At 40.5% G+C, this 16827-nt stretch overlaps 1 protein-coding gene across 1 annotated transcript in view; it reads left to right on the top strand.

The window, feature by feature from the left end:
- WDR19 (WD repeat domain 19) overlaps positions 1-16827 on the top strand; it is an 89474-nt gene that overhangs the window by 47408 nt on the left and 25239 nt on the right. The window contains exons 21-28 of the mRNA XM_047799311.1: positions 1183-1240; positions 4751-4891; positions 4971-5053; positions 5533-5616; positions 7104-7250; positions 7577-7701; positions 10718-10830; positions 13169-13237. Coding sequence (XP_047655267.1) covers positions 1183-1240; positions 4751-4891; positions 4971-5053; positions 5533-5616; positions 7104-7250; positions 7577-7701; positions 10718-10830; positions 13169-13237 — 820 coding nt within the window. The remainder of the gene's footprint in view (positions 1-1182; positions 1241-4750; positions 4892-4970; positions 5054-5532; positions 5617-7103; positions 7251-7576; positions 7702-10717; positions 10831-13168; positions 13238-16827) is intronic.

Genomic DNA, 16827 nt, shown 5'->3' on the forward strand with positions numbered 1-16827 from the left:
AATCCAGAGACTTTCCCTCATGATAATAGTAACTAACTAGGTCTGTCTCGTCATCATCCACTATCCCAGTAGCCAGCAGCTGCTGGTTTTGATGCCAAGGCCCTGGGTCCCTGCTCAGTTCCAGCAGGTGGTTTCTTCATGCAGCCAAGACCTTGATTAGGTCAAAGCAGGACCAGTCTGTCAGCTGGGGGAAGTATTTAGCTCTCTTGTCTGGCATTAGAATAATGAGCTAGGCCTACACGAGTGTCCCATAATAAAAAAATAACGTGAGTGAGCTAAAAGACCATCAAAATAGAGTAAGAGTGCCAAGGTCTTAATTTAGCATCTCATAATTGGGCTTGTCCAAGAAAAACCGCAGCTTCCTGAAGGAGGAACTGTCAGGAGTCATCCATAGCTGTATTGAGAATTTTGCATTTGGGGGCATTGCTGACTGTGAAGCCCTGGGCTGTCCAAAACCAAGTTCTCAATCAGCAGAACAGCTCCTCCTTCAAAAAATACCTTGTACACCAACAGATGAGGAGACTGAGGGAAACGAAAGAGGTCGAATAACTGGTCTAAGCTGATAAGCTGGAGCTCAAATAATGCCATTTTCAAAGCTGATCTTGGACAAATCACTGATCCATTCCATTCCAAGTAATAAAAATTAATCGAGATAGTAAATATGTCTTCCGGTTTTGCGGAGGCATATTAGCATCAGTCATGGGAATAGGGAGTAGCAGTATTTATATCATGTGTATATGATACTTTTTATCAGAGTAAGAACCAGGACCCCCAGAACGGTCATCCTCAGTGTTTTTCTTCATTTCTAGCCAGACTCTGTCAATACATACTGTACTTATTAATATTGTTTGGAAAAAACATTGGTTTTTATGGTTACGTGATTGGCATTGAGTGCCCCAAAGGAGGTAATTAAGCAAAAGTGGCCCATAATATTTAATGTAGCTCCCCCAAATGCCTAGCATACTACAAAGTTAGTACCTCACAGTCTTAGCGTAATCTAGCTTAGTAATTATTTTTAAAGTAGCAAAATAATACACTGCACTTGAAAGAAAGCGAACATAAATGTTGTGTACCACATCTTTTATGTGCTTAAGCAACTCAGTGACAGATTATCTTTTAAATATTGTGTATGTAAATAGGATACTAAAATGTGTATTAAAATTTACTCTGATTTTCTTTCAGGGGTGATTATGTAAATGCATTGGCTCATTATGAGAAAGGAATAACAGGTGATAATAAGGTAACCTTGAGTAAAGATAAGCTATGCATAACTATCTTTGGCTTTGTTGTTAGTTTCCTTTAAAAATAATCTTATTTGCATTGTATTTATTGAACATAGAGTGGGTTGAGCCTTTTTTCAGTTTATTAACAACTTTGCAAGGATATGCTTAAATCGTTTTAAAAGGCTTTGAAATCTTAAAAACTGAAGTTGACAGTATTTTTATCAGTCTGAAAAAGATATATTTCCATTGCACCCTAAATATGAACTTTTTATTAAGGTTGTGAATAAAATTTTTATCCCTTCCCACTTAGAGATGAACCATGATTTTCATAAGGCTTTTCCTTTTACTCTTAAAATGTTTTACTACTCAATATTCTCTAATAATGTATGTGGGAAAAGAAATCTGAAAAAAGAATGGATATATGTATATGTATAACTAAATCACTTTGATGTACTGAAACCTGAAACTAATACAACATTGTAAATCAACCATACTACTTTTTTTTTTTTTTTTTTAGGGCTGCACCTGCAGTATATGGAAGTTCCCAGGCTAGGGGTCAAATTGGAGTTGCAGCTGCTGGCCTGCACACAGCCACAGTCACACAGGATCTGAGCTGCATCTGACCTACAGCACTGGATCCGTAACCCACTAAGTGGGGCCAGGGATCAAACTTGAGTCCTCATGGATACTAGTTGGGTTTGTAACCACTGAGCCATAATGGGAGCTCCCGAATAAATTTTTTTAATTCAGTAACCACTTTGAAAGTGAATTCCCAGTCCACAAAAGTTTGATTTTCCATTGCATTCCTCATGCTGTGTCTTTTATGATGAACCTGGTGAGCATGTACTTTACTCCCAGTTCCAGCCCACTCTCCCATCCCAGAATTTTAGCTCAAGAGGCTATATTTTGTGATAAAAATGGTTGTTTTTAAATTAGGTGATAGCAAGATTGAAAATCTTTGTATTTTCTATTTTATACCTGGCATTTCATTATAAAAGTAATAACAATTTCGGAGTTCCCGTCATGGCTCAGTGGTTAACAAATCTGACTAGGAACCACGAGGTTGTGGGTTTGATCCCTGGCCTCACTCAGTGGATTAAGGATCCGGCGTTGCCGTGAGCTATGGTGTAGGTTGCAGACGCAGCTTGGATCCCGCGTTACTGTGGCTGTGGCATAGATTGGTGGCTACAGCTCCGATTCGACCCCTAGCCTGGGAACCTCCATATGCCACACGTGCAGCCCTAGAAAAAGACAAAAAATAAATAAATAATAATAATTTCATTATAGTGAATTTGAAAAATCACCAAAGTATATTAACCTGCAAAGTGGGAGTTTGACGTTCTCTCCTCCATCCATCCTTATCGGTGACCACTGTTCACTATCCCTCCAACCCTCACCTGTGACATGTGGAAGCTCCTGGGCAAGGGCTCGATCCTGAGCCACAGCAGTAACCTGTGCCACAGTAGTTCAATGCCTGGTCCTTAACCACTAGTGAACCAGGGAACTCCCAGCACTCTTCATGATTTTATATAATTCCATCCAGAATCTCTTCAAATCATATAGATATGTATATAATAGGGATTTTTACTAAACATGAAATCATTCATTTCCATTCATTCAGTAAAGATCAACTGAGAATCTTGCAACAGTTTCCTTAAGGTCTTTCCAAATCAGTACATCTGAATGTTTTAATTTTTTAAGAACTTCTAAAATTTCATTGTTTGTATGTTTTCTCCTCTACCCACTTATCGAATTATAGTTATTTGCAGGTTTATTTCTATTAAAAAAACACTGTAGTGAAGTGAATATTTTGCCTAGTATATGTATCTACCTAAGACAGTATTTCTGAAGGATGTATTCTTTTTTTTTTTTTTGTCTTTTCTAGGGCCACACTCGCAGCATATGGAGGTTCCCGGGCTAGGGGTCAAATCGGAGCTGTAGCCACCAGCCTATGCCAGAGCCACAGCAATACAAGATCCGAGCCGCATCTGCAACCTACACCACAGCTCACGGCAACGCTGGATCCTTAATCCGCTGAGTGAGGCCAGGGATCAAACCCACAACCTCATGGTTCCTAGTCGGATTTGTTAACCACTGAGCCACGACAGGAACTCCAGGAGGACATATTCTTAGAGGTGGAATTTCTAGGTCATAAAAAGTGTGCTTTTAATTTTTCATATTGCTGGCTTGCTTTCCAAAAGAACTTGTAGTAATTGAACCAGTTGTCAGTTGTGTATGAAAGTGTCCATTTCCTCCACATTCTCAACACTACCAATCTTTACCAATTTTATCAGCAAAAAAAAAGTGTATTTCATTTTATTTTGCATATGCTTGATTTTTATTGAAGTCAAGCATGTTTTATTTATTCTTTGGCCAATTGTATGTTTTTTAATGAATTGCCTGGTTATATCCTTTGCTTATATATCTCTTGGGGTTTTAACGTTTTCTTCATGGGGCTGCATCAATTTTAGTTTGTCTTAGAGTTCCCATCATGGCTCAGTGGTTAACGAATCTGACTAGGAACATGAAGTTGCAGGTTCGATCCCTGGCCTTGCTCAGTGGGTTAAGGATCCCACGTGGCCGTGAGCTGTGGCGTAGGTCGCAGACACGGCTCGGATCCCGTGTTGCTGTGGCTGTGGTGTAGGCCGGCAGCTACAACTCCGATTAGACCCCTAGCCTGGAAACCTCCATGTGCCGTGGGAGCGGCCCAAGAAAAAGGCAAAAAAACCAAAAAAAAAATTTTTAGTTTGTCTTTAATTGCATTATTAAATATAGTCATCACTAGCCATATGTGGCCATTTAAGTTATTTAAAATCAAATATAAAATTCAGTTCCTCTGTCACAAAATAAATAAATAAATAAAGGTTTTATGTTTCATCATGCCCAGTAATCTTCAATTTGCTTTTTCTCTTAATTTTATTCATAGCATTTATGTTATATACCCAGTGTATTTTCTCTCACATAAAAGTTTATACCAAGAAGCCATACAAAGATAACGCAAGGTATTATGATAATGGGGAAGTAAAAATTTGGTCTTGAGCACAAAAGATCTAGACTTCTAAAGAAAAAAAATATAACTTTGCAACAGATGATTTTTCTTTTCTTTTTTTCCTTTTTAGGGCTGTACCCAAAGCATATGAAGTTCCCAGGCTAGGGGTCAAATTGGAGCTACAGCTGCCGGCCTACCACAGCCACAGCAATGCAGGATCAGAGCCACTCCTGCAACCTGTACCATTATTCATGGCAACGCCAGATCCCCAGCCCCCCAAGCGAGGCCAGGGATCAAACCCGCATCCTCGTGGATACTAGTCGGATTTGTTTCTGCTGCACCTCAACAGGAACTCCACAACAGATGATATTTTTTAAGAAGACTCAGTGTTATTTCAAAATCTTGAGGGTTTTTTTTTGGAAAAGATTAATGAAAGTAAACCATAAGCTTTGGGCTTATTTTAGATTTAATCGTTTGGCTGAAATACATCATTTTAAGTTAGGGTCTGATTTGTTAGTTACTCGCCTTCTAATTACAGGAGCATGATGAGGTGTGTCTGGCCGGCATCGCCCAGATGTCCATAAGAATGGGAGACATCCGCCGAGGGGTTAGCCAGGCGCTCAAGCATCCCAGCAGGGTCCTTAAAAGAGACTGTGGTGCCATCCTGGAGAATATGAAGGTCGGTTCTTTTGGGCATAAGTCTCATGGGGTCTCATACACATTAAATTTTGCATTTTGATAATCTTGTATTATTTTAGCAATTTTCAGAAGCAGCTCAGCTGTATGAAAAAGGTCTCTACTATGACAAAGCAGCATCTGTTTACATCCGCTGTAAGAATTGGTAAGACTGCTAAAATTTGTTCTGCGCAGGTGCGGAGATGCATGCGTGTCAGTGATCACCCCACTGGTTTCCTCGCTGCTCCTCACACCCCTCCACCTCTTGCCTCTATCCAGACCCTTCCTCCATCTCCTCTTCTTCTTAGATGAGTTCCTGTTAACAGTTCTTTTTCCAAAGAACAGTGCATTCCCCTGGTTTGATATGGGGAAATCCCTGATCAGATAAATTACTAGAACAAAAAGGTCCTATTGCCTCCAAGGGGTTAATGAAGTAACCTTCATTTTCCCACAGAGAGGGGGCTGGTAGGGCCGGGGAGGAGGGGCCGGGGAAAAAGCAATTAAGTATTTTACCTATAAGGGCCAAGATTTTTTAGAGATCATGATAACTGTCTTTTGAATCCTAACAACTAATGACTGACAGTAGGAAGCTACTTTTGAAGCAAACGTAATGCTGAAATTAATCTCTTAAACCTGCCTTTCTAGGGCAAAAGTTGGTGAGCTTCTGCCTCACGTGTCTTCTCCAAAGATTCACTTGCAGTTTGCCAAAGCTAAGGAAGCAGATGGAAGGTTCGTACAATTTCTCAATTTTATACAAGCTTAAAAGAGTAGTATTTTATAAATGGACTATTTTATTTGCAACCCTCTAGGAGAGACAAAGCAGGGAAAGAAACCTCTCTGCCCCCTACTGAGCCTGAAGTACCAGACTATTAAATTTTTCTCATACTTGATGTACCTCAGTTGATCCTCTAGGTATTCAGAGATGGGCTCACTATGTCATTTTTTATTTGAGGATTAAATATTGGAAGTTGAAATTTTGATACAATATGGCATGAAAATGAAGTTAGGCAATAGTCATTTTTTTAAGGAGGGTAACTTACAGACACAGAGGAAAACAAAAGTGAAGAAATAGTAATTCTACACCTATGGCTGCACTATTTAAGCTGTGAAACAGTATTAAAATATAGTTATGAACAGTCAATATCCTAAACATGCAAAGATTTCCTGCAATTAACGTAAGAAATTCAAAAGCACTGGGAGGAAACGGGCTAAAGACAAAGAGTCCCAGAGAAGGAAATACAGTTATGAAATTACATTTCATGTAAACATGAAAAAGTTCTATCTCACTAAGAGTAATTAAATTAAAGCAACAGCATGTCATTTCACCTGTCACTTTGGGAGAAGATTTATTTTACACTAATAACCATTCTGTGAGAACATACTGGCTGGACATGACTAATGGGACCATAAATTTCTAAAGCCTTTCGAGAGTTATTGAGCAACATGTATTCAGAGATTTTTAAAGGTTATTTGCTTCCATTTTTAGAAGAATAACCTTAAGAAATAGAGATCCAGAGAGTTCTCATTGTGGCTCAGCAGTAACAAACCCAACTAGTATCCATGCGGACATGGGTTGGGGTCAATCCCTGGCCTCGCTCAGTGGGTTAAGGATCCAGCGTTGCCAGGAGCTGTGGTGTAGGTCACAGACGCGGCTGGGATCTGGCGTAGCTATAGCTGTGGCATAGGCTGGCAGCTGCAGCTCTGATCAACCCCTACCCTGGGAACCTCCATATGCCTTGGGTGCGGCCCTAAAAAAGACAAAAAAGGAAAAAGAAGTAGAGATATGCACTAAATGTCCTGTAAAGATGGAAAGAGCTGGAGAGGTTATGAGAACTAAACGGAAGCCTTGAGCTCCATCTAGAGGTCCATGCACAAAGATTTTATATGTCACTGTTAAGCTCTAATTGTGAAAAGTTTTATATTTTCTGTTTCCTAAAATAAGCCTATGTTACTGTTACCGTATTTCCACTCAAAAATGGAAAAAAATGGAATAGCTATGGCTCAATATTGGTATATTACTGTTAGTTTATCGAACACCTGAAACAGCGTATTTTTGTGACATGGTTCCTGGTATGCTTTCTGATAGGAAACAAGTTCAAGAAAAAGAAGCAACCACCATCAATAAAAGAGAAAAGTGTCCCAAACATTTATTGACATTTGATCCGGCAAGTGTGACAGTGTTAAGAAAGTTAGTCTGACCTAAGTGTCTTTTATAGATACAAAGAAGCTGTTGTGGCTTATGAGAATGCAAAGCAGTGGAACAGTGTAATTCGCATCTACCTGGATCACCTCAACAATCCCGAAAAGGCTGTCAGGATTGTCAGAGAAACCCAGTCCCTGGATGGAGCCAAAATGGTAGCCAGGTAACACAGTGCATTCATATTTTTGGATTTCCAAAGATAGCCTTAAAAGAAAGCCACCACTTCCCTTTAGTATCAAATAAATCAATTCAAATGAAATATTTATTCTTTTCTATTTAAAAAAAATTGTAAGTGTTTAAATTCAAAATCTGCTTGTTTTGGTCAGTGTCTAAGAGTACATTTTCCAAATACGGGCATATAGTATAGAGCTGCAGTTGACTGAATACATTTTTCTCTTTAAATGATTTCTTATGGTCGAAAAAGATTTTCTTTTGTAAATGACAAGCTTCTCTTAACTGAGTCAAGTTAATTAAAGTACTTTATTTCAGGTTTTTTCTCCAGCTAGGTGACTATGGGTCTGCCATCCAGTTTCTTGTCATGTCCAAATGTAATAATGAAGCTTTCACTCTGGCTCAGCAACACAACAAAATGGAAATCTATGTGGATGTTATTGGTAAATATCATTGTTTTCCCTAATTTCTCTTAAAGATTTTATCATAGAAACACCTTGACCCTTAGGATCTAATGATCAGATTGTACAGTATATCCACACCCATGTGCACAGAGTGTTTATATACAGACCCACATGTAGCTCTATGTTACTTGTTCAGTTTCAAGATCCCTCCTATCACCTTAAAAGGTGAGATGGAATTCTAAGACCATTTGCAAAAATTAAGGTGTTTGGAGTGACTTCCACAAGAGGCCAGATTTCCCAAATCCTGCTACTGATCGACCAGGGGTAAAGCAGGATTCTAAAATGAAAGTAAGAGGAAAGGCAGACAGATTTTTGAAAAAGTAAATGTTTTCATAAATTTTTAAAATTGAATTATAAATTAAAAATATAGGATTTATTCGATGAAGAGGGATATACACAAGACGTCATTTTTATTGTTTTAATTTTGTAAATGGTTTTTCTTTTTTCCATTATAGTTGGTTTACAGTGTTCTTTCAATTTCTACTGTACAGCAAAGTGACCCAGTCACACATACATATATATACATTCTTTTTCTCACATTATCCTCCATCGTGTTCCATCACTAGTGACTAGACATAGTTCCCAGTGCTACACAGCAGGATCTCATTGCTTATCCTCTCCAAATGCAATAGTTTGCATTTGTTAAGCCCACAAGATGTCATTTTTAAAGTTTTTTTTTTTTTTTTTTTTGGCCATGCCCATGGTATGCAGAACTTCCCAGGCTAGGGAATAGCAGTGACAATGCCAGATCCTTAACCTACTGGGCCACCAGGGAACTCCCATTTTTATTTTTTAAAGATTTTGAAAGTCCAAAAGAAAATTGTATATTCTGATAATATCTCCTTATAGGTTTTCTTCCCATGTTTGTAATTATCCTTAGAAACTACTGGAGTTCTCTTAAAGTGGTTTAAGGATCCAGCATTGTCAACTGCAGTAGGTTGGGTTGCTGCTGTGGCATGGCTTTAGTCTCTGGCCCGGGAACTCCCACATGCTGCCAGCAAAGCCAAAAAGAAAAACTACTGAAATAATTTTCACTTTATGGACTATATATAACATTATTCGTGGTGTGATTTTTCTTTTTTTACTGTGGTACAATAACATAAATGTACCCTTTTCACCTCTTTTAAAGTGTGTAATTTGGTTGCATTAAGTACATTCACGTTGTTGTGCAACCATCACATCTGTCTCTAGAACTTTTTCATCTTCCTAAACTAAAACTTGGTACCCAGGGCACAGTAATGCCCATTCCCCTCACCCTGCAGCCCTGGAAACCACTGTTCTACTTTGTCTCTATGAAATTGACTATTCATGGTACATCATATAAGTGGAATTATAATATTTGTCCTTTTTTTAATTTACAAAATGTAAGAATTGATGGTAGGATTCATGGGAACTTTTTTCAGTCTTCAAGGGAAGTAATAGGTAAAAAGCCTCTTCTAACATCTTAGGAAGTCATTCCGATAAATAGAGACAATAGAGAGCTGGAGAAAGAACGGAAGGAGAAAAGCAACACTGCAGTTATTAATGTTTAACTTGACAGATGACCTTTCTGTCCTAACACTGCAGATCATTATCGTGCTAAAGCATTTCTGTTTGTCTAATTTCACAAGGATGTGGCTTATCCTATAAAACACACACACACACATGCACGCACACATGCACTCCAAAACATAACACATACTTTTCTTCACCTTTCTTTTACCACCTTCTCTTATCAGCTCCTTATCTGCCTTGAGCTGGAGGCACAGGGCTGTTCTTACCAACTTTGTGTCTTCCTGGGCCTCCAGCTCCCATGGTAAATGTAAACGATGCATTGGAACTCCAGCAGCTTTGGGGTCTCAGTAGCTGCTTCATATGTTTAGGCCTCAAACCAAAAGAAAAACCATAAAAAAGGGAAAACAGTGATTATCTTTAAATGGTATCTCTTGTCCACTCGAATATCATCTTCCTTGTCTGACAAACACGTACAAACAATTGTTTAAGCCAGGCATTGCTGAGAAAGGGAGATGGATTACATTTGCACGATGGTTAAACTTTGCTCCTGGTTATTCTGAAACTAGGAAAATCCTGGCTTGTTCCTGTTGTTTAGGAAATGAGATTGAGGAGTTCCCTCTGTGGCTCAGTGGGTAATGAACCCGACTAGAATCTATGAGGACTCGGGTTCTATTCCTGGCCTTGCTCAGTGGGTTAAGGATCCGGTATTGCCGCGAGCTGTGGTGTAGGTTGCAGACACGGCTTGGATTCCACGTTGCTGTGGCTGTGGTGTAGGCCGGCATCTGTAGCTCCAATTCAACCCCTAGCCTGGGAACCTCCATATGTCTCGAGTGAGGCTCTAAAAAAAAACAACCAAAAAAAAAAGGGAAATGAGATTTAGACTCTTAAAGAATGATAAAAGTTGGAGTTCCCATTGTGGCTCAGTGGGTTAAGAACCTGACGCTCGCTCTCTGAGGATGTGGGTTTGATCCCTGGCCTCGCTGATTGGGTGTAGGATCCAACATTGCTGCAAGATGCCGTGTAGGTACAGATGTGGCTCAGATCCAGTGTGGCTGTGGCTGTGGCATAGGCTGGCAACTGCAGCTCCACATGGACCCCAGCCTTGGAACTTGCATATGCTGCAAGTAAAAAGAAAAAAAAGATAAAAGTCGCTAAGGGTAATGTCAAACTATGAACTAGATTCTTACAAAGCCTCCTAATTTCCTCTCCTGATGTGTGAAAACAAGATGGAACAGAGTTGATTCGTGGGGTTGTTGTTACGGCGAACGTGTTTTGTGGTGAAAACTGACACTGATGATAGTATCTGACACATGGCCTGCAGAAGTTCCCTTGGTCAGGGACTGAACCCGCACCACAGCTGTGATCCATGCCACAGCAGTGACACCACCAGATCATTAAGTCACTGAGCCGCCAGGGAACTCCTAGGTCTTATTTTTAGGTTAGCAATAAAAGGTAAACAAGTTTTTCTCAGAATATTTTACTCAGCGAATCTCTGTTGTAGGTTCTGGAGACACTACTAATGAGGACTATCAAAGCATTGCCTTATATTTTGAAGGAGAAAAAAGACATTTTCAGGCTGGAAAATTCTTCTTGCTATGTGGCCAGTATGCACGAGTGAGTATTCGCCAAGAAAACATACTTTGGACTCCACAGGGGTTATGAGAGGAAATTCCTTAGACTAGATTAAGCTCCCAGACACCTGGATTTGAAATCTCAGACTCTCCCTTACAGCCTTCGCCTCTCTCCCACCCCCACCCGACCCCCTGTCACATTCTGGGTCACCGCTCTCACAGCTCGCGCTCTCTGTTCTAACCACCATCAACTTAATCCAGAGCTGGGTCATCTCACTTTAGATTATGCAGTGGTTTCCTATTTTATTTTAGCTTCTCTCTCAGTAATGCATCCTTCATTTTGTTCCCCAAATGGTACTGATTGTGACTGCTGAAGCACCCTGAAAGCGGGGGTGGCGGTGGTCAAACAGGGGACATAAACAGGGGAGCCCGTGGGGTAGGGCTGTGCGTTTGCTGTGCGACAGGCTCGGAACTGCAGGACATCGGCTGCCCACCTCCAAGAAAGTGCTGCCTCTCAGGAATTGGGGACCCCTCCTCTAAGGTCAGAGGATTTTTCACCAGGAACCGAAGTCTGGGTCAGCCTTAAAACATAGGCCCAGATGTTTGGAGAACATCTCACTGGCCAGAGAAGTAGGTCTGTGTGCGAATTCGGCCTCAGGCCACCAGTTTGCTGTTCTGGCCTCCTGGGCACTGAGTGTAAACGCCTCAGCTGGTCCTTGGGAGAGTTTCCGCAACTGACCAACCAGCCTGAACTTGCCAGGCTGGCATCTCACTTTTTCCACTGAAGAGTCCTGCCCTCCCGCCAGCCTTTCCCCTCTGGGCTCTTCTGTGCCCTCCTCCCCGCCCACCACAGACCTGTTCATCTTCGAGTCCTTTTTCTTCTGTGATTCCTCCCAGATCATCCTCATGTTTAATCATCTTTTCTTCCCCAGAGTGCCCATAAAACCACCTGGATAGACAACAGGGTCTGACTGTACAGCACAGGGAGCTATATCCAATCTCCTGGGATAGGCCAGGATGGAAATAATGTAAAAAAAAAAAAAAAATGTATATATATATATATATATATATATATATATATATATATATATATAATATGACTGAGTCACTTCTCTGTACAGCAGAAATTGGCACAACATTGTGAATCAACTGTACTTAAAAACCTGGCAACACTTCCCATTTATTTGTTTCTCCCTCTCCTTTTTTTTTTCTTTCTTTTCTTTCTTTCTTTTTTTTTTTTTTTTGTTTCTTGCTTTTTAGGGCCATGCCTGTGGCATATGGAAGTTCCTGGGCTAGAGGCTCAATCAGAGCTGCAGCTGCCAGCCTACACCACAGCCACAGCAATGCCAGATTCAAGCCGCATCTGGGACCTGCACTGCAGCTTGTGGCAACGCTGAATCCTTAACCCACTGAGCAAGGCCAGGGATCAAACCCACATCCTCATGGATACTAGTTGGGTTCATAACCTGCTGAACCACAATGGGAACTCCCCCATTTGTCTCTTAAGCTTTTATAACTTTTTTTTTGTCTTTTCTAGGTTTGCACTCACAGCATATGGAGGTTCCCCGGCCAGGGGTCCAATCGGAGCTGTAGCCGAGAGCCTACACCACAGCCACAGCAACGCCAGATCCTTAACCCACTGAGCGAGGCCAGGGATCGAACCTGCAACCTCATGGTTCCTAGTCGGATTCGTTAACCACTGAGCCACGATGGGAACTCCAGCTTTTATAGCTTTAAGCATCTTCATAGGTGTGGTGGTATGGTGTTCGGGATTAGACAGCTATGGCTTAAAATAATTGGCTTCTTATATTATCATCACATCACCTAGATCTCACCAATTAGACTAAACCTGCTACAAAAAGACAGTTCACGTACTGTCCTTCCTGTTATTTTCCATAGCGTCTAGCACAGTCGAATATACAGAGCAGCAGGTTGTCAGTAAATATTTGTTGCATGAATAAATGAACGAAAATAATTAAATCTTTCTATTGAAAGAGGGCACATTTTTCATTCGATTTCATTTGAAATCAAAACTAGATTATTCACAGTGTCAACTGGATACTTCTACTTTTTAAACTACACAAAGCTTTTTTTTTTTTTTTTTTGTCATGCCATGGGAACTTCCAGGCCAGGGATCAAACCCAAGCCACCGCAGCAACCCACGACACAGCAGTGACAACACCAAGTTCTTAACCTCTAGGCCACCAGGGAACTCATACACTCAACCTTTTAAGTATATATTTTTTTAAGTCCCAGCACTGTGTAAACTCATGGTTAAAATGAAGATATTTTCACAAGCCAGTTGCTTTGTGTGTGTCAAAGCTTTTTTCCCCAATATGAAAGCAGTCTGTAAATCAATTGCTATACAATTCTCATTTCAGGCACTTAAACATTTCTTGAAATGTCCAAACTCAGAAGATAATGCTGCATTAGAAATGGCAATTGAAACTGTAAGTAAACTCTGTAATGAAACATTTAAGAAAGCTAATTTTTAAAACTTTTTAAAGAAATTTCCAAACATTTACAAAAGTAAACCAAGCAGTGTAACAAACTCCCAGGTACCTGTTATCTCATTTCAACAGCTGTCAATACATGGCCAATCTTCTTTTATTCATCTCCCCACCCTCTCTCCCTGTATTATTTTAAAGCAAATTACAGACATCATGTCATTTCACTTGTGGATATAAAATCTGTCTCTAAAAGATAAGAACTTTTGGATTTTCTTTTAGGTATAATTTGCATACAGTAAAATGCATGAATCCTAAGTATACAACTCAGTTTGTCTTTTCATAGGTGTACACCTGTGTAACTCCCACCCAGACCAGGCTCCCCAGAAGGCCCATTCATGTTGCCTTCCAATCAGTGCCCCTCACCAAGGGTAGCCACAATTCTGACTTCTATCCTTATAGAGTGGTTTTACTTTTTATGAATTCCATATATGAAATCGTACATATGTTCTCTTTTGTGTACAGTTTCTTTCAGCCAGAGTTAAGTCTGCAGAGGCATCTGTGTTATCAAGTGTAGAAATAGGTCATTCTTTTTCATTGCTGTGTAGTATTCTACCCTTTGTCACAATTTCTTCACCATCATTTTCTGTCAGTGGATATTTGGGTTGTCTCAGTCTGGGCTTATTATGAATAAAGTTGCAATAAAGCTATTCATCTCTTTTGGTGGACATAAGAAAACAGTTTTGTTGGGTATATTCGGGAGTAAAATTATTATGTCATAGGGTACATATTTTCAGCAAGAGTAGATGTTGCTAAACATTTTTTTCAAAGTAATTGTGCCAGTTTCACTCTACCAACCTTGTAAAAGAGTGTAGTTGGTCCCCAACCTCACCAACGCTTATTTGTCTATTTCATTGTAACTACTTTGATAGGTGTGTAGTGGTATCTCATTTTTTTCCTAAAAAATAATGATATGGAACACTTTTTCATATGTTTTTTGAATATCCACTTTTATGAAGTTATGGTCAGATCTTTTTCCTAATTTTTAATTGTATCATCTCATTCTTACTGATTTGTATGACTGTGTTATTACATATTCTGGATACAAATCTTTTCGTCAGATAGATGCATTGTTGTAACACGTATCAGTACTTCATTCCTCTATGGCCCAATAATATTTCATCGAATGCTGCACACATTGTGTTCATCTGTTCATCAGCCGATACATGTTTGGGTTGTTTCTCCTTTGGGGCTATTATGAATAATGCTGCTGTGAACCTTTGTGGACAAGCTTTCGTAGGGACATGTGTTCTCCTGGGTATATACCTAGGAGTGGAATTGCTGGGCCATATGTTAAGTCTGTGAATAACATTTCGAGGAACTGCCCAAACATTTCCCAAAGCAGCTGCACCATTTTACATTCCCAGCAATGATGTATTGTGGCTCCAGATTCTCCAACATACGTTCTTGATATTGTCACCTGAAGTCGTCTGATATTGTCCCTCTGAACCAGTTCAGATTTCCCCACCTGTTGCATAAATGCTTTTTCACGCTTGGTGAATTCACATCATATCCAAATAACGTCCTTCAGTGCACATAGTTTATATAAAAGTGCCTTAAGTCCCTTTTATCAAGATACTGTTCTTTCCCCATCTCTCCCTCTCCCTCCCTCCAGCTCCTCTTCTCTTTTCTTTTTCTTCCTCCTCTTTCTTCCTTCTTTCTTCTCCCTTCTCCTTTTTTTCCCCTCTCCCCTCTCACTTTACCCTCTTATCATCTATTGTTAAGAAAATGGGTTATTTGTCTTGAGAGATTCCTGACATCTTTTAGATTTAGCTGATTGCATTCTCGTTTCTCTACCTCCTCCGTATCCAGCTAACTAGTAATTAAATATGATGTTCAATTAGACGTGGATTTGATAATGTTGGAACCTCATAGATAATGCTGTGGACCTCTTATTTCATCACGTCAGTCAGCCCGCATCTTAGTTCAGGTGGCCTTAACACAGTACCACAGACTGGGTGGCTTAAACAACGGAAATTTGTTTCTCACAATTCTGGAGGCTGAGTCTAAGATCAAGGAGCCAGCTGATTTGATTCCTGCGGAGGCGGGGCATAAGCATTCAGTCCATAACAGCCCATAATTTTTATCGTCTCACTTTTTATGGTGTCAAGATTGACTATTGGGGGAGTTCCTATGGTAGCAGAGCAGGTTAAGGATCTGGTGGTGTCTCTGAGGTGGTGCAGGTTCTGTCCCCGGCCCAGCGGAGTGGGTTAAGGGTCTGGTATTGCTGCAGTTGGGGCATAGGTCTGAGCTGTGGCTCAGATTCGATCCATGGCCTGGGAACTTCCATATGCCCCACCCCCCTCCAAAAAAAATGAGTAATGGGTGTGGGCATGGAGGTATGTTCAGCTTGATGCGGTCATTATAAGGCTTCCCATCAGTTTTTCACCTAGTGATTTTAGCAGCCAATTAATTTTTAACACCTAGAGCCATTATTTCATTGGGGGTAGCAAAAAGATATTCTAATTCTTTCATTCCTTTTGAATTCCATATGAGCTATTTGGTTACCCTGAAAAGGAAAAGTAAGGTAAATACGTGATTATTTTTTTGTTTTCATTTACTAGATTTCAGAACAATAAGTTGGTTCCCTGACATCCTCCAAAAGTAACTAATGAGGTGATTTTGTTCATTATGAACTCGTGGATTTTTAGTGTAGTTCATGTATTTCAATGTATTGCAGTTGATATTATTTTTGAGGCCGAAATTGTCCCTTTACTTTTGACTTTTTTTTTTTTTTTTTTTACATAGTCCTATTAGTCCTTGGCAATTTCCTTGCAGGTACAAGATATTACAAATCCCATTTGTTCTTTTTTTTTTTTTTTTTTGTCTTTTGAGGACCACACCCGTGGCATATGGAGGTTCCCAGGCAAGGGGTCTAATCAGAGCTGTAGCCACTGGCCTATGCCAGAGGCACAGCAACATGGAATTCGAGCCTCGTCTGCAACCTACACCACAGCTCGCGGCAATGCCAGATCCTTAACCTACTGAGCAAAGCCAGGGATCGAACCCACAACCTCATGGTTCCTAGTCGGATTCGTTTCCACTGCGCCACAATGGAACTCCCCATTCATTCTTTATCTTTTTCTTCTTTCTTTTTTTTTTTGGGTCTTTTTGCTATTTCTTGGGCCGCTCCTGCAGCATATGGAGGTTCCCAGGCTAGGGGTCCATCAGAGCTGTGGTCTCCGGCCTACACCAGAGCCACAGCAATGCGGGATCCGAGCCGCATCTGCAACCTACACCACAGCTCACGGCAATGCCGGATCGTCAACCCACTGAGCAAGGGCAGGGATCGAACCCGCAACCTCATGGTTCCTAGTCGGATTCGTTAACCACTGTGCCATGACGGGAACTCCTATCTTTTTTTTCTTTTGGCCGCACCCAGCATGTAGAATTTCCCAGGCCAGGGATTGAACCTGCACCATGGTTGGGACCCAAGCTGCAGCAGTGACAGTGCTGGATCCCAGATTGTATTTCTTGTCCGAGCTCTGGAACCAGCCATTTCTCTAAGGAGTTCTGATTCCTTTTAGTGAGAA

The sequence above is a fragment of the Phacochoerus africanus genome, chromosome 10 (assembly GCF_016906955.1).
Source record: "Phacochoerus africanus isolate WHEZ1 chromosome 10, ROS_Pafr_v1, whole genome shotgun sequence".
Taxonomy (NCBI): Eukaryota; Metazoa; Chordata; class Mammalia; order Artiodactyla; family Suidae; genus Phacochoerus; species Phacochoerus africanus.